We start from the raw sequence: 23,309 nt of genomic DNA, 5'->3' as shown, positions 1-23,309 counted from the left end.
CAGCCTGGAGAAGAGAAGGCTGCGGGGAGGCCTTATTGTGGCCTTTCAGTACTTAAAAGGGGGACTATAAAAATGAGGGGGACAGACTTTTTAGCAAGGCCTGTTGTGATAGGACAAGGGATAATGGTTTTAAACTAAAAGAGGGTAGATTCAGACTAGACATAAGGAATAATTTTTTTACAATGAGGGTTGTGAAGTGCTGCAACAGGTTGCCCAGAGAGCTGGTAGATGCCCCATCCCTTGAAACACTCAGGGTCAAGCTGGATGCGGCTCTGAGCAACCTGATCTAGTTGAAGATGTCCCTGCTCACTGCAGGGGGGGGTTGCACTAGATGATTTCTAAAGGTCCCTTCTAACCCAAACCATTCTGTGATTCTATATTCATCTTCCAGGTTCTCCCACAAATGAGTAGTCCACGGTGGATGGACCAGACTCCTCTCCAGGGAACATCAGCTTCTCTGATCACACAGTGAAAAAAACTTGGCTATCATACCTTTCTCTTGACAACTGTAACTGAGAAATCACAGGGTATCTAATGAACCAGAAAAGAGTATAGCCACCTCAAATAGCTAAATGATGAGTTAATATCTCTTTTTTTTTTTTTTTTCACATGTAGCCTTTCAGACTGCCTCAGCGACAGGGCTCTGCCTTGTAGACACTATCTCCAGCAGTATAGCAAACAGGTTGGGAATACAGAGGGAAGAGTTGACCTTTCCAATACTAGTCTTTCAGCCAGTTTGCAGGTGCCTCTGCACCAGGAAAAAAAAAAAAGACAGACACGGTTTTGGGAGACCACTTTTGATCAGCCCCCCAGCACATTCTGGGATAAATTAATTTCGAAGAAGATGATTATGCCGGTCGAGCATCACACTGACCTAGAGAGCAGCCTGAATCCACCCATCAGGGTAGTGGGTGTTTTCCAAGCAGGGCTGTTCCCTCCCCATTGCCCAGAGAGAGAACAAGGACCACAGCAGAGAGAAGAAGGGACCAGCACAAACCCCACCTTGTAGCTTGTGGCATACAGCTATGCTGTCCCCAAGCCTGGGGATGGCAATGAAAACTCACCCCTTAAACAGGCTCCAAGAATAATAAAAAAAAAACAAAACCCAAAAAGCACACCAGAATGGCTTCATGCATTTCCTCCACCAGGCGATCACGCAAGGGCCAACTGTGTCCTGGCCATAAATTCTCTGGCACAGGAGCATTATACCAAGGGAAAGGAATGCCTTTCCATCTGTGTATTTCCCCTCAGGCACTCACTTGATAATGAAACCAGTTAAGGTCTTTGGGTTCACAATGTTATTATAGTCGGATAATATTTTGTTTGCAGCCGAGCCTGAAGAACTCCTAAGTAGCACATTACAGGCACCATACACCTGTTAAGTCATGGCGTTTCTTCTCTAAGTGGACAAATCTGTTTTAGCCATCTCCAGAGATTTTTCCGCTCACAGTTAATTATGAAGCGCTGACTGTACTCATTTCCTGATCTTAGAGGGAATCTATAACAAATGTATGCCACAGGTGAAGCCTGTTCCCTCCGTCCCACAGAAATACCAGCAATCCTTCTAGCAGCCCCACTGCCCTCCTTCACCCCTTTCCCCCAGCCGCCCTGGACCTTCTCTCTGACACAAATGCTGCACAGAAAATAACAATCTATTATTAGGAAAGAAAGCGCATGGGCTGACTGAGCCTAGCATTTTAGAAAATAATTTATTAGAAATGTACTTCTTGAACACATAAACAATGGCGCAGATGGCCAGTCCAAGGTCATTCTGCACAGCCCTACGGTGAACACCAACATGGACAGACCCAATTCCAGCTGTTTTGCAGTCAGTGATGCCCATGTAGAGAGCCACCTGGCATGGCAGCAGAATTTTATTCACTCTCTGCATAGGCATATATGGCTACAGAGATGATTATGTGTTTCGCAATGTTTTGGGGAGCAACTTTGTTTAAACCAATTAATGGCCTCAGGAAGAAATTTGCCCCTTGTTTGATTTGAACTCATTGGAGCCACTTGTGCCCTACCATACATATCCAAGTACACAGTTTTGATCCAAAGTATCATTGTGCCTTGTATGGTACAAGATATTCTGAAATCAGGTCAGGCGAGATAAGCATTCTGGGGAAAAAGATAAGGGAAAAATAGTCCAGTCTAAGGAAAAGCGATGCTTTGTTGTGACAGCAACCTTTCTTCATGCTCCTCCTAGCAGGCTGATGTCCTGGGCACAAATCCTTGGAAAAACGTCTCCCTGACCTTAGAGACACACATTAGGTCAATGGTTCCCAACTTTCCAGACCAATGGACAATTGACAACGATCAACATTTTTTCTCGAATCGTCACATGCGCTTACCATCAACCTTGTGATTGGAAATGTGATCAAGGTGAGGTGACTCAGCAGTGTGGCTCTAACGCCTTCTCTGTTGCCCTTGAGAGATGATCAGTGCTCCGTGGACACAGGCAAAGAGACCCCCCTCAGCTGGTGTCATCTCTGAGAAACTTAGAAAATTAATTTGTTCACTGGGCCCCACATTTTTACACACTGTTTTACACTGAGTCCCAGGAGCCAGCTGCCTCCTGTGTCATTGTACAGGCATGAGCCCCCTCCCAGACTGTGCTCTCCCCTTTTCTTGGCTGCCAAGAACCAGCCTAACCTTCCTGAAAACAATTCCACATCCCTCTTACTCAAAGACAACATCTCACTGAAGATGCCACCATTCTACTCTGAGGATAAAAACCAAAGCCATTCCTCCAGTAAGAAAAGAGGGAGTAGAAATATTTTCTGTAATTATGCATATGTTTATATGCCTTCATATTGGGTAAATAGAAGCACACAAACACCACAGAAATCAATTAAATAAAAAAACCTGCAGACTCAAAGAGACAACTTGTAGGGACAAGAAAGTAAAGACAAAGATTAAAGGTAGAGCTCCTGGGTAAGTGGGGAGGTGGAGTGGGGCAGGTAGACTGCAACTTGAAGCTACAGGTAAGGAAGGGGACTTCAATTGCTGGATTCTTTTTGTCATTGTACGATACTTAATAGCTCTTTGCCTGCCTCAAACAACAGATCAGTCCCTAGAAGTCCATTTTTCCTCCAAAGAGAGGAAACCTGCTGGATCTTAAAATGTGCTCAGTGCATCTGATGATAAAGGAGAGGCATCCACTCAAGGGAGACCTTGCACCAGTAGAATCTCAGGAGAGCAGCTTTAACAACTTTGTTTAGACCTCCTGTATTCCCCCCAAAAGACCAAGTTTACCAAACAGGGACACACGTTTCTTATTACTTTACTACTTTCTTACTGGGCCTGTAACTGTGGAGACTTCTGGGTAGCCAAAACAGTTTCATGGGCCCAGAACTGACTGAAAAATGGATTATCAAGCAACATCTAAGGAGGAAAAATGCACATACCTCACTCTGGTTTTTAGTGCTAATGCTCCTCCTATGTATACCTTGTGAGGTTTGTAAATTCTAGGCCTTCAAGTGTATAATATTCTCAGCACTGTTAGAAATCCACTGGCACACATGCAGAGCGCTTCACAATGGTGACAGAGGTTTGGCAGAAACCCCATTTAAACTGCCCGCATTAGCGACTTTCCAAATGCTTGCACTGGTGTTGGACAGCCTCATTTAGGCTTTACCTTGGTTATGGAATGCTCCAGCTTCGTCTTGGACAAGGTAAAAATTCTTTGATTATTGAAAAAAAGTGAAACGAGGAGTATTTCCAGTATAATGCTTTGGTACTTGTGGAGTTGAATAAAATTGAGCATTTTTTGTGACTTGTGCTGTATGTTTTAATTCACCTTCCCAAAAAATTTATAGCAATGATTCACATTTTTTACTATGAGTAAGTACAATTACCTATTCTTAAAAATCAAAGATATTGCAATATGTTTTCATCAAGTTTGTGTAACTACATATTAAAATGGCAAACATCCCTTCCAATAACATCCTGGCAGAGTTTGCTTCTTCTGCAACTAATAAAAGTGGAGGAGAGCAAACCGTGCTCCGGGATGTTTGGCTGCAGCGCCGTGAGACAGCTGATGCATTCCAAATGTCTGTCAGGTCACTTTGCAAAACCAACCACTGCTAATCAATAGTGAAATCCTTCTCTCTGTGGCTTAACTATATTTCTGGTTTTGTTAAACAGAAGAAAATTGCCAATTAGTTGGACTCTGCTGGACCACGGAGCTAGGGGAAACATACTGTCAACCTGACTGGTTCAGTCAAGAGCTAAGACGACACAGTTCAATTGCAGTTCAATTACGATACTTAATCGATCACTGACTGCACACGCAGGTTTTGTGAAATAAGCTGCAGCATCTTACTGTTGGTCTTCACAAGCAGCACGTCAGTCTCCACAGGCTGTCTTGTTTCTAAGCATGAAGCCGGTTTTTTTTAGAAGTCCCAAACCCAGCTTTGCATTTCTAGGATACGAGCCTTTCTTTACCTCCATTGCTTGGCACAGAAGTCACGTCCCTTTCCCTTACTCTTTATACATCTTCCTTTTCTTGATTCTGAGCTACTTGGAACAGAGATCATATCTCCTTCTTTGTTTGGAAACTCTATAGCAGTTTGTGCATTGCAGCAGTATAATAAATAAAAAGTAATAAAAATGTTAGGGAAGTCCTTAGAAAAGTCCATATTATTTTTACAATTACTCATGCTGCCGCTATTTAAGAAACAATGCCAGGAAGATCTAGGACTTGAAGGGGACTTACAACAATTTTTTCTAAGAATATGCCATTGAAACAATGATGTTACTGACGGCAAAGTGTTTTGCAAGGTGTTCGGCTTCTCCTGCTGCTTTTTCAAGTGCTTCTAACAGATGTTCCGTTTCAAGTGGTCTGCAGATACCAATAGGCTGATGGTTCTGCAGGAATCGGAGCAGCAGATGTGCCCTGCATTCTGTTTTGCTATTCCCTTTATGAATTGATATGTCACCCCGTGGGTTTATAGCCAGTTAATTTTGTAATGACATCACTATTTCTATACTTTTAATGATTCTCACAGGATTTAATTTCTCAAATAACAGAACTCTTGATCCTGGAATTGCTATACGAAAGCGATATATAATAAACAGATTTGTTTACATGATACAGTTCTATTTCCCACCAAATGCCTTCATTGATAGCTTTTAGGAAATGCTGGTATGCAGGTGAATTCTTCCAAAGACTGCAGATTTACAACATGGCCTCATTTTAAGGCTCCAGACTTAAGGTCTGTGCATCTCTCTACAGGACCATCACCCTCAAACAAGTATCACTAGGTGGCTGGAAGGAATGAAGATGGGAAAAAAAGATAGAAATAATGGGGATTTCCACTGGTTCTGCTGTAGCCTCTAGGTATTTCCCCTGTCAGATGCTGTGTTCCACAGCAGTTTAACTTTACTACTTGCATGGTACCCAAATAAAATCACAATGGACAGGAAATTGCACTGCATTTTCCACTAACGGTGACCTGACTGTGACAGGGCAGCGCTCCGGCTTTTGGCTTGGACGCTTTCAATCTTAAAAGGGAGCCAAGTTTTTTCTCCCTCAGATACAGTTGCAGAGGTTGTTAGAGCCCAGAGGTTTTGCAAGCCCTTAGGGCAAACCTCTGATAACAGCTGCAGGCTGCACAGAGCAAGCAGCAGGACACCACCTTTCTCCCTGGAGTATTCCGTGCTGTTAAAGAATTTCTTTCTTTTTGTTTTTAAATACAGGGAGGAAAAAGTGATGCTATTTCCTTCATAAGAACTGATTTTCTGGTATTTAAAAAAATGACTGGGTAAAAATGTAGTAAAAAGGTTTACTGGTTGTAAAAAGGTTCTGATGAGTTATGTTATGAAGCCTTGAAACATACCTGAAAACTTTTGAGAAGTGAGAACTGCATAGCATGCATTTCCCCCCCCCCATGATATCTCAGAAATTATATTGCCAAATTACTGCAAATATCAAAATACACCTTTAGTAAAAAACAAGACACTCTTGAAAAGTGTCTAAGTCTTAAATTTACAGAATAAACACTATCCACTCTCACATGCCCTTACTGACCTAGCCAAAAGATCACGGCTTTAATTTCTGAGAAGCAACTAGATAGGTTTTGCACACATACAGAAGAGGATGATGTCCAGTGTTGACCATAGACAGAGTCTCCACAGCCCTCGCAGGAGCTGTGCATCTGTGCTGGGGTCTGAATCAATCCCTAGGAAGGTAAAAGAATGAAGAAAGTATTTTTGTGAGTTGTTTTTTTTTTTTTAACGTTCCATCTTTATTTCTTGCAGTTCAGATTTCTTTTAAAAAGAACAATCCTTAGTGCAAGCCTCAGATTTAAACATGTGAAACTCAGGAAAGCTAAAGCGAGGTTAAAAAACCCATCAAATTTAACTGGCCTTCAGCATTGAAAAATAGCAAAGAACAAGCTCAACCTGGAGGTCCACACCTATTGCTTGCATACATTAGCTGACTTCCATTTAAATTTAAGCCATAAGCAAGTGTGCTGTGTAACAGCAGGCAGCACACCGAGCACATGAACCCCTCGGACTCCTGCAAATGCAGAAGTGCATTCCCCAGAGAGACTGCTCACCACAAGCCCTCCAGACCCCTGCTCTCATGCTCTGCTCTGGGCTCCCAAGAAATGTTGAACCAAACTCCTCCATTGCCCGAACTCAACATTTCTCCCCCAGAAACTCCCAGCCAAGAGTTTCAGCCCCTCTCCCACACGCCTTGAACTATGGGATGAAAATCATGCTCAAAATCCTTGTTCCTCCAGCATAACAGAACTACTTATACTGGTGAAGCTCATTTGTGCAGGTGGCTGGACTTCCTCAGGGGCTTTCCTGTGAAAAAAGGACCATCATAAACCAGCAGGTCTAAGCGAAGGGCGCATCGCCTTGGCCAGCCTTCTCCAGCATGGAGGCATGGCCATACAGAGACTTCCAGTGCATATCCAGCACTTCCATTCCTTCGAAGCCTGAACTTCCAGCCAAAACATGCATCCTGCTGTCCATACGTTTCCCCCTACGGAGACTATGAAGGAATGAACACACACGTGGCAGATGTTGGGCACGTTGCTCAGCACACAACTTCAGGGTGCTCAGAAATATCAATCGTGAGCTCAGCAGCCTAACCCAGATGAGACCCACTATGTTGAGGGTACGACTGCTTTCTAAAAATGTGTTATCTAGACAAAACAGTTGAGTATCTTAGGGATGCAGGTTTTGGTTTTCCGAATATTTCTGATATTTACTCTGACATTTCCTCTGAGCGTGTGTGGTGTTTTGAAAGGAAAGGAGTTTTCTGTTGCTTAAGGCCAGTCCTTCCTGTTTGTTAGTTTATCCCAAACCTAAGTTTGCACGTGAATAAAACTGTTGCTTTAAGTCTGATTTCAAACATGTGGTAAAGGAGAATCTAACAATTTTATGAGATATAGTTACTCTTGTAGAGGGTGAGTTTGCCCTGGGGAATTTTCCCTGACTAGATTTATCACAAGTTTTTTGAACCAGATAATTTTGTTTGATAGCACATCTGGCAGCATCATAAAATCTTGACGTCCCAAGCTATTACACAGGAATTACTTTTGTAAATCATTTATGAATATTACTGATGTAGGCCTATTCTGGGCAGTAAGAAAGGAAACGGAGTGCTGAAGGACAAAGGAAGGGAAAAAGGATTCCCTGCCCTTTTGGGACTCATCAGATAGGGTGGGTATTTATCATTTTAAATGGGAAACATGCTGTCATTGATACAGCTGAAAAGTCCATGTAATACAACTTGTTCCCCATATTCCCTAAATAGGCAAAAGGGGGAGAAATTCTAGCTAAGGAAAACCATAAATCGATCTCTCCTGATGAAAATCTGCCCTATCCGAATCTTAAATAAGCCTTCCCAATTAAACGCCGCATATTGTTAAAAGCATAGTAAACACAAATTAACAACCCAAGAAGAGTAAAGGAGGAAAGTCTTACCAAGGCCAGCACTGAGGAAAAAAAACAAAAAAGAGGCAGCAAGTTTTAGCTAAAAGAAAAAAAAGGTGACATGCCTTTTGAACACAGCAATGTGACTGAATGGAAACTCTCCACGTAATTATGGAAACTCTCCATGTAATTAAAATAACATGATTAGGTTTTCTTAAAACTGTAGCTGCTAAACATATGCCTTCAGACAGAAACCTGGCAAAATGAAAGCTTACAGTCACTTTTAATACAATGAATTATCACACAATTAACAATTTTGGAAGATTGCACCTATCAATTTGGATTGGAAACACATCAGACACCGAGAAAACTTTGGATGCCACTACCTTGCCAAACCCAAAATCCGGCATTATACTCCTTTGGAATGATATACGGTGTGTTTTGTTTGCAGTGGATCAGCCAACACCAAAACACACCATCACCGGCCAGAGGGGCAACAGCAGGGGTCACCCTGTGGGACCCAGCAGCCGGGTACTGGAACAAGCCCTTTGCTCTTCATTCCTGACTTCCCCAACAGTGGGAGCTACTGGGTGTTTTTTTGGTTGGGCCAGAGCAAAGGAAAAGGTCATTCGCAATACTCCGCAGAAACATATTTTCAACCTTAGGTAAGAAGGCATTTTTTTGGGGAATTTCCTTGCTGCAGGGTCCATAAGGAGGGAAGGAGCAATTCTCTGACAGCTCCTATTCGGCTTCCAAACACCAGGCTCCTTCAGGCTATAGCAAGTCTACAAGGGATGCACAGAGCCATTACTGACCACATGCCAGAATTACACCACGTGCTCCCCTGCCAGAGTAGACAATTTCTAAATTCAGCTCCCTCCCAGGAAGCAAATTCCTGTCTACAAACCCAGAACTGATTTCTTGCAGATGAGTCCCCTGCCCACTAAAATCTGAAGCAGACTGCGTCTGCAGGGTGCCAAGGATTCACTTCAGCAGTGCAGAGCTGCAGCAAGAGCCACCAGCTGCACTGAGTCGAGGGGCGCTCCTGGTTTTTTAGGAAGTGGCAGTACTCAAAAAAGAAGGTCTAACATTAAAAGATAAGTTTAAATTTTTGATAGTTTCAGATTAACTATAATCAGAAAATGGCAATGTAACATAGTTTTATTAATCGAACCATAGATGCTTTCAAGCTGCAGAAGGAGCCCAACCAGGAAAAACCCCACAACATAAATGTAAGGAAGAACTGAAAAGAAATGGTGGTTTCTAAGGTCATGAATGATATCTGCAGGGTATCATCTGGACATTGCTCCCCAGACTTGCCAGCATGAGGCAACACTGTCTGTAGCCAAGAAATCTGATATTCATATTCTGTTTATCCCCCTCTTCCTGAATGCAAACACATGTTCTGTCTTTTCAATAAAGATGTGCAACATATGCACTGAATAGGTACAGAAGTCTTAAAAGTTATCTGTTAATTGCAGATACATGTAAATGACTATGTAGTAAGCCTTCCCAGGGAGGCAGAACTGGAAAAAAAAAGGGAGACAGCCACATTAAAATTAGAAGGCATGAAAAACCTCAACAACATAATCAAGCAAGGTTGATTAATGTATTTTTTCCTAATTCAATACAACTATTATAATATTATTTTAGACAATTCCAGAGTGCCAAAGAGTACTGAAGGTGGTGTGATTTTTTTAAAAATTCCATTACAGACAGCACTTGCCTCAGTAACTATGCTGAGGGAAGAAAATCCATCACATATTAACCATACTCCAACCTCCAACAGAAATATTCCCCATTTTGTGAAGTAAAGTGAGATGTGGGAGTCCTTGACCTTCTAAGTAATTAAGGGAAACGGAGACATTCTTGTTTTTATTAGAGAGACACTAAACTATTTGAAAATAATTTGAATAGCTGGAGAATTAGTGTATTTGCCTGTTCATGAGTAGTGCAGATAGTTTAGAGTTCTCTTGGGGGCAACACATCGTAATGAATATCTGCTATTCATATTTAATGCAATCTGCCAAAGAGTGCTTTTGGGAGGACTTTCTGTGTCAATATAATGATTAACAACAGAAGTGGAAAAGTAAATGAATTCCTGCAACGGGTGGGGCTGGCAAAAATATCTTGCAGTACTATACCAGTAACACTGGATTTAACTGTACTCTTTATTTATACCAGTGGAAAATCCATTTCCCAAGGAAAACAAAAAAACAAGCAAGCTTTAAGTTGGAGTTAAAGCAGTAAATAACCAGCAGTAATGGAAGGAAAAACAATTCCAGCAGAAAACAACGCTTAAAACCACAATCTGCCTGGCCTGAGGATGTCTAAAAAGCCTGAGATGCAGTAATATGGGCTACTAAATATAATAATTAGTATTTACATAGCACTATCCAGAAGTAAAGCTTTAGTTAGTTCATTGTATACCTACCTCTTCCAGTTCCTCAGATGATCTTGCTTTCCATACATTTTCTCATACCTAGAAGATTTATATATAACAGAATATAAAGTCCTTTATTCTTTACAATGCACTTTTAAAACACCCCAGACAGAAAAGTATGGAAAGGCTTGGCTAAAATACAACAAATGACCTTAGTACAGATTTTTCTCCTTGACATCCCAACAGCCCTCTAAATAACACATTCAGATTTTTTTTTTAAACTATCTGGACGAAGCAATCTTACTAAGTTTATATAAATTCCAGGATATACTTCTATCAGGCTCACCACTCTCCCTGCCCCCTTACCAAGCTACTCCTACTCCTTCGCCCTTGCAACAAATGAAGGCAGAATATTGAGGATCCAAAGGCTCACGTCAGCAGCCTAAGGACCAAAACGTGACAGAGTGCTTGAGGTAGAATATGGGATTGCTCCCATCGAACGCCGTGGGCTACATGCATTGCTCCATTCACACAGGGTGCCCGAAGCAGGATGCTCAATCCAAGCAGAAAAGGAGCAACTGCTACCTAAGGTGTTTCATTATTTAGTGGCTTCCACAGTGGCTATTGTCCAGACCCTATTTTAATTTGATCTAAGATACACTCATGGATTACCTTCATCACAGCATTAGCTCAGATTAAATTTTTTCCTCCCCATGCCAAAATCTCCAGGTCATAGCAACTGGCTTTATTATGTAGTGGTCTTCACCCACGTTAAATAAAATCTGACTATTCTGGTGAAGTAACATTACAGAAACCAGTCTTACAAAGATGCTCTGCCAATGAGCAGCACAGCTTCATCTTCCCCGTGCTGAGATTCGCTTGCGAAACAGCCACACTGGTGTGGTCTCGCGATTCCATCAGCCAGAACATAAAGACAGTACTTTCCACATCAGTTTTCAACTCAGTGGATATACTACGATGATCTGTGTTGACTTTACACAGAATCACAGAAAGGTAGGGGTTGGAAGGGACCTCTGGAGATCATCTTGTCCAACCCCCCTAATTGAGCAGGCACACCTAGAGCAGGGGGCACAGGAATGCGTCCAGGTGGGTTTTGAACGTCTCCAGGGAAGGAGACTCCACAACCTCCCTGGGCAGCCTGTGCCACTGCTCTGGCACCCTCACAGGAAAGAAGTTTTTCCTCACATTGAGGTGGAACTTCCTGTGTTCCAACTTGTGCCCATTGCCCCTTGTCCTGTCATTGGGCACAACAACATACTTTCCTTCTCAAATGTCACGTGGTACTTCACTTGGTTAGGGTTTTTTGATAGGGCTTGGCTTTTTTGTTTTTTAAGACTAATTTTTATAATTAGAGTTTTTCTAGAAATTAAAAATTGCAGTTACATCCACAACATATGCTTTGTAAAGAAGGTAAAATCTTCTTAAGCTGGTATTCTCACATTGTAACAGTTGCTTTACTGGTCTCTGGCAACAGCATTACCAGCATTAGGTCTCACGACGGCAAGATGGGCCCCTTCTTCCAGAAATAATGAAGAGGAACACCACTCATACCAGAACTGCCTGTGTGTGCCTGCATGACTGCTACTCATCACAACCTAAGATGCTTTTACTTTAATAAGATGTCATGTAACAATCTTTGCCTATAGTTATTTATTTATTTCTCCCCCAAATGCTTCACTAACATTTTGTGATTTTCCTATCGCAAACGTGTCAGGCTCTGAAGGCATTTTGTTAAGCATCCATTCCCACAGCTCCTACCAGTCCAGCAGACAGATGAACCCTGTTGGTCTGGGGCAGGCTGGTATATGACCCAAGAAGCACGGGAATGCTTCCAGTTTGGCCTTCCCTTACAATTTCTAAATGAGCTAAGCAGTAATCTCCTGAATGAATCTTTGCTTTTTCTTTTCTTTTTTTTTTAAATATAGAAGCAACTCCTCATTATTAATGCAACCAGGGAAGCCTGCATGACATCTGATCTCAGGAATTAAGACGTCTGCTCTGTGCTGTATGGAGTAATACAGTGGTAGGTAAATCAATTGGACTTATAAAAATAACGATCTTCTTGACCGTGGGCTTGGTCGGTGCTAATGCATAGTTCATGTATGCGTAAAAGTGATATTTTTTCATCTTCTGACCTCTTTAGCACCGTGACCAGCCCTCTAATTATTAAGTATTTTGCACTATGTATCTCAGTATAAAAACAGAAGCCAAGTCACAGGTCATGGAAGCAACACCATTATTAACATCAATGAAAGTAAATCACTCCATCCTGCACTCTTATTGTAAGCTCCTTTTGCTCACAAAATTAGGTCTAAAATACTGTTGTCTGTTTAATGGTGCTGGAAATACCTACACCAACTGTAGATTAACATAACTTAATGCAACTTGATATCAGGTTACCTGCTATCATGGGAAGTCTAAAAACAAGACACAACAAAATAGGACAATAATATGAAGGCTTAAACGATTGTAAGTTTGAACAAAAGCTGTCGAACTGCATTATTTAAAAAAGATTAAGGATATCCTTACAGCATTTCCTATTAACTAAAAAATTTTCTATTGGATTTTGCACGAATGTGAAGAATCTAGAAGATAAATAGTACAATAGCTTCAAACATATAGAGGGCAGTGGTTGGCCAAACTTTAATTTCTTCAGGTCTTTGCAAGTGAGATCTATATTCTTCCACCATCCAGAGTAAGTTCTAATTTTAATAGAGGCCATCAATCATATTGACCTCAGCCCATGGGTGGCTTTATTATAAAAAATAAATAAATAAAACCATCCACAATGAGAAACAAAAACCTGAAATATAACCCAAAGAGCAACCTACTCGCTTCCAAGAAGTTGTCTCTATAACTCTAGTGATATTAACCTCAAACTCCAGAATCAGAAGTCTAGTTTCAAAACAAGACAGGCTGTCACCACCAAAGGTAAGAAAACAGTAGTACAAACAAGAAGAGTCATCCTGCAGGGAACTGTGTCTGAAAAGAAATTCTCGTTCAAGTCACCCTCCTCCCTATCTTGCCAATTTTAGCTGGTATTTTCAAACATTATTGCCTCAAGCTATGCACAACAGCTGCCAGGCTTTCGAGCTCAGTCAATGTGAGCCAGTGCTGCAAAGCACCTCAACAAAAATAATGCCCTGAAAATGCTGGGACCAGGGCATAAAGATACAAACCCAAAGATTAAGTAGCCGCCACTTATTTGTATATCCACAGAAATTCATACTTAACACTACTTTTTCAAAAGGCTGAACACCGACTGTTTTATTAATCATGAAAAATGTATCTGCAACACACTGTTAATTCCACAGCACCAACTCATGGAAAAGAAAAACTGCATATCTGACCATATACACTTGGTATTTACTAATGTATACCTCGGGAAAAAGTTCCCATTAACTAATGACACTATTTATTCAGCAGGTGAGTGTTCTTGCAATATTGGGGGATAAATTCAGTACGGTATTCTGATAATTAACCAGGTTAATTTCTGAAAGGATTGGAAAGTCAAACAGTTATTTGCAGACATTCTGGCTGAAAAAGTTTCATTTTTTTACCTGCAATAAAGATAAACACTCTGCAATAAAACAGCAAACACAGGCCTGACCCTATTATACCTCCTCCCACATGTGACTGCATGAAAACTGTCCACATTAACTGGGGAAGAAAAATTGCTTTTCTTCAAGACTGCCTAGTCTTCAGATATGTGAGACACGAGGCCAGAATTAGTATTAGGCAGCAAAAACCCCACAACTTCACTCTTCAGAAGTTTTTTCTTCACTGTGGTTTCCCATGCATGTTGGGAGCTCCAACTTCACATGCTTTTATTGAAAGATTTATGAGGGGCACTGTTATAGCAAGTCTCCTTTTCCTTTAGTAGAAAGCATAGTAGTTCTGCAAATTTGCCGTTCAGTCAAGAACTTTTCATATTGAACAACCACAGTAATGTATTTAGACAATCATCTTCATAACATACTGACCTGCAAAGCTGTATACGTTCTGTTTTTCCTCACAGTCACCCACTGCAAAGACCTCCAGAGGTGCATCTTGTCTATGTGATGCTACTTAAAGAGTTTAGACCTGGGACAGCTTTATTTGGAGCCACGTAAACTACATAAAATTAAGTCCAAACAGGAAACGTGTGTTCGTCATAAAGCAATGAAAACAAACTTGCCCAGCTAATACACTCAGCAATACTGAAAATGTGAGGGGGCTACACATGGAACCCAACCATATACTCAGGGGTTCATTCTGTAGCCATAGGCAGCTCACAGCTACTAGCTCTCCACTGGGCTGCTCTACACACACTGCCCAGGAAGAAAGCAGCTACTTACGGAAGAAAATGAAAGCAGTATTAATTACTGTGCAACTTAAGAAAATTCTGTACATGAATACAGAGCAGCCAATTTTTCTTTAAGCACATCATTGGATTCTGCAGTTAACATGATAATGCAGGATATGCCAAAATCCACAGCAGGTTTTATCACCTCTGGTTTCCACAGCCTTGGTATGTCATGTAGTTGTATGTTTATTTTTATAAAGACAAGATTAAGTGAAAATGGTATTTCAAAACAAATGCATGCTCTTTGCCTAAGTAAAATACAGCACCGATGAACAACTGCAATTACTCTTACAATAATTTCAGAACGAACACGATTGGTCTTTGTTAGAGGAAAACTGGTCAATAACAGTTATTAATACCAAGCACTTACTTGCAGGTGACGGGGTGCTGCATCCGCTAGTTGGCGGGTGACTTTGGAGTCCATGGAGGGAAGGTAGTGAGAGTCCACCGATGACTGGAGGAAAAAGTAATGGATATGGCGCTGCTGGGTAGTGAGTCATATGTCCATTCACTGCTGGTACTGGACATGTGCGGCTGCTGGTTGTCATGTTAACACCTCACAGTGTATAAGTATTATGTTGCATCACTCCAGGCCAGCAAATAGATACATCAACTTGTGAACGAAGAGGGTTGTCAAGCTTGCAGGTACGGCTTGAGCTGGGTTGCGTGATGATTAAAAGGTAATTCACTAGATCAGGTCCGTCCTATATTTCATTACTGCTTCCTACTGTTTTCTTTTCCAGGACATTCTTGCTCTGCAGACCATGGAGAGAAAGTCTTCTTACTCTGGGTATCAGAGCGCAGTTCAGTTGCTTATGCAAATGTTTTTCTGGGAGAACAGTTGCTCTCTACAGATACATACTGATACAGTCTGTGAGAAGAAGAAAACAATATATTTATTATAAATATTTTAATATATACACATAGAAATATCTTTAATCCCTTTGCTACCTTTGTTAAATGATTACTTATTTATCAGTGTCCTACAAGATCAGCTTGATGGTTACCTGGGGGTAAAATTCTCACTCTACTAAAGCTAACAGTGGAACACCCATTAACTTGATGTGTTACACCAAAAGCAATTTCTGGTCAGAAGCAATCTTGTTTTGGAAACTGCCAGTTTTAAAACCAATGCATCAATGATTACCTGAAATATTGATACGGGGGAGGGGGGGAAATAAACTTCTGAAAAATTTCCACGTACATGAAAGCTTTCAGTTTCTCCTTAGAAGCTCCAGAATGAATGACACTAAGGAGACTCTCTGCTCACTTCAATGCCATGGCTCAGGCAGGGGACTGGGGAACCGGGTCTGAGACTGTTTTTGTATTGGGCTGTTAAAACACTAATTGGTTTACCAATGATTGTTCTCACAATGGATAGTTAGTTTATCTATTATCACTTGAGAGATACTTCACTGATCGTTGTCTTTTTTTAATCTTTTTTTGGGGGAGGGAAGGGGAACTGCCTCTATCACCAAATAAACAAGCACCTGTTATTTCATAAGCTGGGTGAGTGAGTGGCATGAAGGCAATACACTGCTCCTGTGCTCTGCTAGGGAACTCGCTTGCTCTCATGACCACCATCTTCAAAGTCATCCAGAGCTACACACGCCTTGCTCCTCAGTGTTTCACTCATATAGCTGGCGCTTACTGAAGGGTCCTCATTTTCTCAGTCTCTGTACCAAAAGCCTCAGGCTGAGAACAGGGGACTTCCTGTACTATTCTCAGCCATGAAATTTGCTCCCACCATAGCTGTTTAAGTCTATGTACAGCCAATGGCTGGTCGTCTTAAAACCAACCTTCTTGTGCAACGCTAGTAAGTGCTACTAGTGTCTTGAGAACTACCGGGAAGGCTGCAACCGCTCCACATTGCAAACACTCTCCTGCAGTTATTTGTGCAGCGCTCCAGGCAAAAGCAGTGCCGCAGCTGGCTCCTGAGCATCACCCTGAATAAGGAGTTACCCATCTCCTCCAACACACACTGCTGGGAGAAGACAGTAGGAGCCACAGAGCTCAACCACCCAAAAGCAAGGCAGTCCAGGGCTGCCTAAAGGCTTTGTTTCCTCAGACAACGTGCTACACCCTCGTATCTGCTACAGGCAGCGATCAGTAACATCACCACCATTATATAGCATTTTTATTCGTAATTCTTTGAAATTATGGCCTGAAACCAAAGGCAAGGAGATCTTTGGGTGGGAAAATAAAGGCAATGGTGAAATGATTTGTCAAGGTCACAAAGCAAAATTGATGCCAGAGGAGGGAACTGTGACAACTCCACATTGACTGTCACTATTGCTACTCAGTCTACTAGTTGTTGGTAAGAATTTAAATGAGCGAGGAAAAGAAAGGGAAAAAACCCAACCCCAAATGCATATGTTTGCCTGTCAGAGAGCAGCGGAGTGTTTCTCCTCTGTGTGGAATACCAGCAAAGGTTACCAGCTGTGCATGTTTTCAGACAGCAATTTCTGCTGAGTGCAGCCTGCTTGGGGATAACAGAAATGTAGCTTGTAAGTATTTGATAACCATGTAAATTATGCACAAAATACCTTTAATGCTAATGCAGACAGACGTATGCAGAGATGAGACTGTAACAGGGGTATAGTGAGTTAACACACAGCTGTTGGCCATGCTGAGCTCGAGGACCTCGTGCCTGGAGACTGGTGAAACCAGGCAGATCTTTTAGGGAAGCCTCAATGGCTAAAATATAACGACTCATTAACACCACAAAATGAGATGAACCATTGCAGGTGACTGTTTTACCTAGCTAAAGCTTTATGAACCTTAAGAGACAGGGAAAGCCAAGTGTCAGAGGAATACACAAAGAGCTAACATTTTCTAAAGCAATTCCACAACAGCCGGCAAAAATACCACACTTCAAAATGTTTGTAAAAAAACAAAAAGGGGAGGGATGGTGATGAAAACCAGGTCCAAAAATCTATGCATTAAATTAATCACAGAACAAGGTCACCTATTCTTAAATGATGTAAGGCTTTGGAAATAAAATTCATCTTATAAAACTACATAAAACCTTCAATTATATTTCTATTAGCCAGAAAAATGCAGAGCTCAGCATAAATTACAAAAATTCCCAGAACCACATCATCAGATATATTTGTACATTTAAGTGACAAGTATTCAGAAAAGAAGAGACTACTCCAGCATGGAGGGGAAAAAAGGGCACTTGGCAAACTCTTTGGTCACCTCCTCACCACCGGAGGAACATGTTCTGTGACGGACCTGGTGACGACAAAATGCAGCAACATTATGGTCCCTTAGTATGCAAAACCATATGAAATACCTAACAGTGCCAAAATCAGATTATAATCCTATAGTTCTGCATGTTTTTAATTTGATGTTAGGTATAACTATTTACTGAAATTACTACCAGAAAACAAGTTTCTCTTGCCTTACTCAAAAATCACCCTCCTTTTACCCTTCATGGCAAGAAATTTCCTGCAGATTGGCGTGCCGGAGATAAGCTTTCAGAATTTGTTCCTCTGCTTTTCTCTCCAACTAAAGGCAGAGAAAGAAGACAGTGCAAAAGGTATGACACTCTAAACAGTGTAACGTTCAACTCTAAATAGTGCCCCTCAGGAGCAGCAGGACATTAAAAATGTTCACATGCTGAACATCTATATGATGGCCGAAGAGGCAATTGTAGGCAGACGCCTACGTTCCAGCAACTCTACCCATGTAAAGAAGGAAATGCCACCTGTGCTCTGCACTTATCCAGGGACTTCAAGTCACCAGCTCTGCTAACAGAAATTACAGACCCATCACCTCCATCACTGCACAGCAGAGGACACCACAAAGTAGAAACTGCTGCAGCACAGGAAACCCAAAAATCAGCTGCCCGCATTCATGCCACTTCCATGGCACTGAAGACAACTCCTAAGGCAAGACTTCACTTGTGTCACCAGACCAACACGTTCACACTCCTCAACTCACTGATGAAGATCCCAGCAGTGGACACCAGCCACAGGCGTCTAGGCTGCAGATGGCTTCAAGGTGAAAACATCTCTTTTCCTCAGCTAAACCTGCACCACAGCACCAAACACTGTAAGCCACTGTACAGGTGCCAGCTTCGAGAAGGAGACTTGACTTTGCTGTCACTTGCTATAGAAAACGCCACACAGCTGAAGGAGCATGTCTTGTCTGGACTGTGACCCTTGCCCAGAAGCAAGCTCCATCCTTTCCATGCTGTGTGGACCTTGAATGCACTCTCCTCTGGCCCATACCTGGATTCCCTTGAAGAGGGAGCTAATGAGCGCACCCTAAACAGGATGGGAAGAGCCAGCTACCACAGCTGAGGAGCAACCCCAGAAGGAGCAAGCCAAACTGACTGCAGAGTCACCTTGGCGGTGGTTGAGCACTCATTCATACAACGCAAAATTTTCAGAAAATGGCTGTCATTGAGGCCCTTCAGAGGATCTACCCTGCATAGGATGAAAATCCTCTTCCTTAGTCATGTCCTTAGGGATTGTTCGTGGGTACAAGGCCCTCAGTATGAACAATATGGAAAGGATCATACAGAAAAGCTTCTTTGAAGGCTTACCAAGAGATGATCACATTGTGCACTACATTGTATTGAACAGCAGCCAATGACTCTTCTTTGACAGAACATATGCCTCCTTTTTGGTTTTTACAGGCCTTTTATTGACTTGACTTCAGTGATAAAGCAGATGGCCACAGGGGAAGGAGGCTACAGTAGCTCCAGCGCAGAGCAGACAGCATATTTATCAGCTGCAGTTAATGCAGCAGGTGTACCCATCTCTTCCACATTTCTTGGTGCGTGTGTAGCTCAGCAGAAGTTTTCATGTATAAGCTCCAAATTTTGCTAGATAAACAGTGACCCAGCTTTTCTTATTGTCTCTTAAATTCCCATGCATTTTGCACAGGCTTTACTACAGAAAAGTTTTGCTTTCCACATCTGTCAGTTCTCCTAGAATACATTAAATGATTTGATTCTCATTCATTATATTGCTATTTACCTTACATTTGGTAACAATATTCGGTATTATTGTAACATAATTCATCCTTCTAAATATTGCATTTCCATAAGATGTATTTTAATTATAAAATCCCTTTGCTGTTACAGGTGACTTTGACACACATCAACAGCTAGATAGGCAAGAAGCCAAACCAGGAGGCTTGGCCGATAGTCCTGTGCCAGTAGGAAGGTTTGTCCTCCCTTCTGCCAACACCACCCCGATTCCACATTGCTCTTCCTCCCCTCCCACTGTCCATAGCAGGGAATGAAGCTGTCAGCATTGCAAGTGAAGCACGATTTTTGCCTTTTTTTCTTCCCTCAGTTCTGAAAAGGTCAGCAGGGAGAGTTCTGCCCTACCTGCGGTGATGTTTGAAATTTGATAGTCATTTTAAGATATCCACAACTGTGGCACCCAGCAAACTTTTAAGCTAAAGCCACGGTCCCTACACCCTTCTACCATAGTGAACCACTATTGCCCTTCATTTACAATTGGGGGTGAAACCACGAACACAGGAGAGGCATGCCAACATGAGGACATACTCTGCAGAGAGCTAGGTGCTGGGGAATTTGCTGCTCTAAGCCTAGCAGTCTGCAGCATAGATGTCCTCAGAGTTTCCAGGGTCATGGAGGAAGTCTCTTGTAAGTTCATTTCCCATTTTCTTGCCAACACCAAAAATCCCCCCTCTCTAAATCTTAGGCTAACTCCTAAAACAGGAACCTCTGGACTGCAAGGGCAGCCTGGGCAGCAAGACAGGAGAAGCTCCTCTCCCAGCAACAAAAACAGTTCCAGAGAAATTCCACATGCAAAACCTTTCAACAATATATTCCATCTTTTTCCCAAGGGACAGAGTTGACGGAGTCCTTATTTATTAACCGGCTTAGAGACATAGTCTAATGCTGTTTTCAAAACAAGTCAAGATCTAATAGTTTCAGGAACCCTTACTGTATCTAATGTATAGTTTTGTACTGAAATCCCTGATTACGCACATGCTTTCTATTATGCTAGCTGATGGTGTTGCATTGAGTAGTACTGAATAATTCAGCAGATTTAGCACTAGTCAAGCGCAAATCAGTCACATACAGTAACACAATAACAACGTTGCTTTTAAACTCTTAAAAATGCTTTGAAACTTTATTTCAAGAAGGGGTGTACTCCATTTTCCAGCGGTCCTCGTTGACTGTGAGATGTAGCATTTTTGTTTTCTTGGCTATCCAACAAGATTTAATTAAACAATAAACTAGTTACCGTGGCAGAAGTAAAAAAAAAAAAAAAAAAAGGAGCCTTTGGAGTGTTATGTTTCCTTTATTAGCATAGTGATGTGAAACTAAACAGAAAAAGCAATCTAATAACAAACATTCCTTTGAGAAGGGCTCTGGGAGCAAAAGGACATCCACTTATTGTTCAGCCCATCCCATTGGTCCATATACGGCAATAAAGGTACAATAGAAGGAAACAGGAAACAGACTGGCACATCTGCATTATCTTATTAGAGGCTAATGGATATCTGAGAGGAACATGCATCTGATGCTGAATAGTCTGTACCAATCTCCGAAGCAATTACTCTTAATTAGTGGATTCTGTTTATAGATGGAACTTAGTGTACCCTTCTGTATCAAAGAGATGCAGGCATCTGGAGAGAGATATGGTTTTCTTAAAGGGAAAGCACTACAGCACAATGTGAGGGTTGGGGTGGGTTTTTGGCAAATAAAAGCTCCCTGAAGCATAACATATTCTACTGTATTATTAATGAAAAGAGCATGCTGGTTTAAAAAAGGAAAGAAAAAAAAAGACCATACTGTTAATCTCAAACTCTGAAAGTAAACATAGAAAGCTAATACTTGCATATGAATTATATGACAAAAACCACTTTGATGATAAGCAAATAAACAACCGAGCCTAAAATTTTCAACTGCTGGCCAAAAAGCTTAAAATAGCAGCTTAAGTCAGAAGAACAACATCTGCATTTTGTATCTGCCAAGTTTGCAGCCAAAAAAAGTAAACCACTCTATATGACCAGATGCATGAATAAAAAAGAAAATACATGAAACAGAACTTCAAAGTCAGTTTATTGAAAAGCAGATCTGTAGCTCTTACATCCCATAACCACAAATGTCATATATTTTCAACTATAGGTGCAAGACTTATGGGAGGAGGGAAGATAAATTGTTGTAACTGAATTAAGACACTATTACTATGACAATTTTCCTACATCTTAGTATGTAAGATAGCTGTCTACTGGGCGACTGTGAATTCCTTTTTGTCATAAAGCTGACACTTGCAAAATGGGTTTCTGTTTTATTTGTTTTTTCCTGACTGAGATCGTTAAGAGATAATTAATATAATTAATGCAATCGTTGTTTATTTGAAAATCCTATTGGGAAGTATAAAAAAGGGGGGAAGCTTCTTTTTTCCTAAGCAGCTATGTTTCGTATTGCCTGCATTGCAAGCACACACTGATATATGCCTGAAAAACACCCAAATCTAAATCTGAAAGGGGAAAAGGAAAAAAAAAAAAAAGTGAGACAATGACACCCATTTATTTACACACCATACAACAGTGCCCTGCTGTGCCAGCTATTGATTTTAGTGGAACTGAGAGTCCATGCTGGAGAGTAGCAGCTGTGAGTACATAGCCTGAATCCTCATATGGGAACAATACTCTGTAAGCAGAATAACCTATTTCAGCCAACCCTCATGTATAACACATAACATTAAAAACACACACAGCTTACATTTCAAAATCTGAAAGGCGCTATGGTTATTTGTTCCACAAAGGTTCAGGGGAGTTATTAATTTATTTGTGCTAGCACAGTGCTAGCATAATGAAGAGATGTGAAGGATTGAAAATCCATGCTTCACGTGTTCTTCTACAGAGATGTTAATTCTGTTCTATACTAACCATATTTAAGATCCTCCCACTGCATCAGGCAATTTCTCATTTTCTCCAGTTATTTGCTGTTTGTAACAGAGGGGTGGGGGGTTTTGGGGGGTTGTAGTGGTTTTCGGGTTGGGGTTTTTTGGGGGTTCTGATTTTTTTTTTTCTTCTTCCAGCTATCTGCATTCCATGTTTCTTTCATTACTCAGCAGCTGCCAAAACTATACTGAGAAGTAAAGATAAATGGTTAGGTCAGGTGATGGGGTTAACAATTTACTGTGTGTACTGCCCCGAGAACCAGATATAGTAGAATTGGCTCATGTTTATGTACAGGATGAGAAGTTGATTTCCTGTGCAGTGGCTTTCAATCACCTCTGTAAGGAACTCTCTTGCAGTTTTCTGCAGAGAATTCAAGGGGCTTTGAATACATTTTGTGCTGGTATATAGGATACTCTCCTTTGTAACTAAATGCATTCCTTACTTATTCTACCACATTCAAAAATCCCAGTGGACTGCCAAGAAAAGTTCTCTTTCATTTATGGAAGCCAAAAGGAGGGTAACTGAGCTTCCTGCTCCCTGAGTTTAAGCGAACTTTTAGACTGATTTCCCTCCCTGACTTTAAAAGATATTTCTTAATGCTTAAAATTGCTCTTTCAGTGGAATAAAAACTACTGTTCTTACATTGTCATCTCTGTTGTCCTTATTACTATTTCTGAGGATGTAAGCCAGTAACTTCACATCGAGAATACCCTAAATGAGAGACTATCCCATGGGCTACAGGGGTTTAGGAGATCAGAG

The 23,309-nt window shown here is 41.3% G+C and overlaps 1 protein-coding gene across 5 annotated transcripts in view; it reads right to left on the bottom strand.

Moving 5' to 3' along the window:
* RARB (retinoic acid receptor beta) overlaps positions 1-23,309 on the bottom strand; it is a 337,838-nt gene that overhangs the window by 180,788 nt on the left and 133,741 nt on the right. For all 5 annotated transcript variants that reach the window (XM_075083266.1, XM_075083264.1, XM_075083263.1 and 2 more), the window contains one exon: positions 15,016-15,516. In XM_075083266.1, coding sequence (XP_074939367.1) covers positions 15,016-15,193 — 178 coding nt within the window. In that variant the 5' untranslated portion in view covers positions 15,194-15,516. The remainder of the gene's footprint in view (positions 1-15,015; positions 15,517-23,309) is intronic.

The sequence above is a fragment of the Phalacrocorax aristotelis genome, chromosome 2 (assembly GCF_949628215.1).
Source record: "Phalacrocorax aristotelis chromosome 2, bGulAri2.1, whole genome shotgun sequence".
Lineage (NCBI taxonomy): Eukaryota > Metazoa > Chordata > Aves > Suliformes > Phalacrocoracidae > Phalacrocorax > Phalacrocorax aristotelis.
Note: the sequence above shows the minus strand (reverse complement) of the source record. Positions and strands in the feature narration are given on the sequence as shown.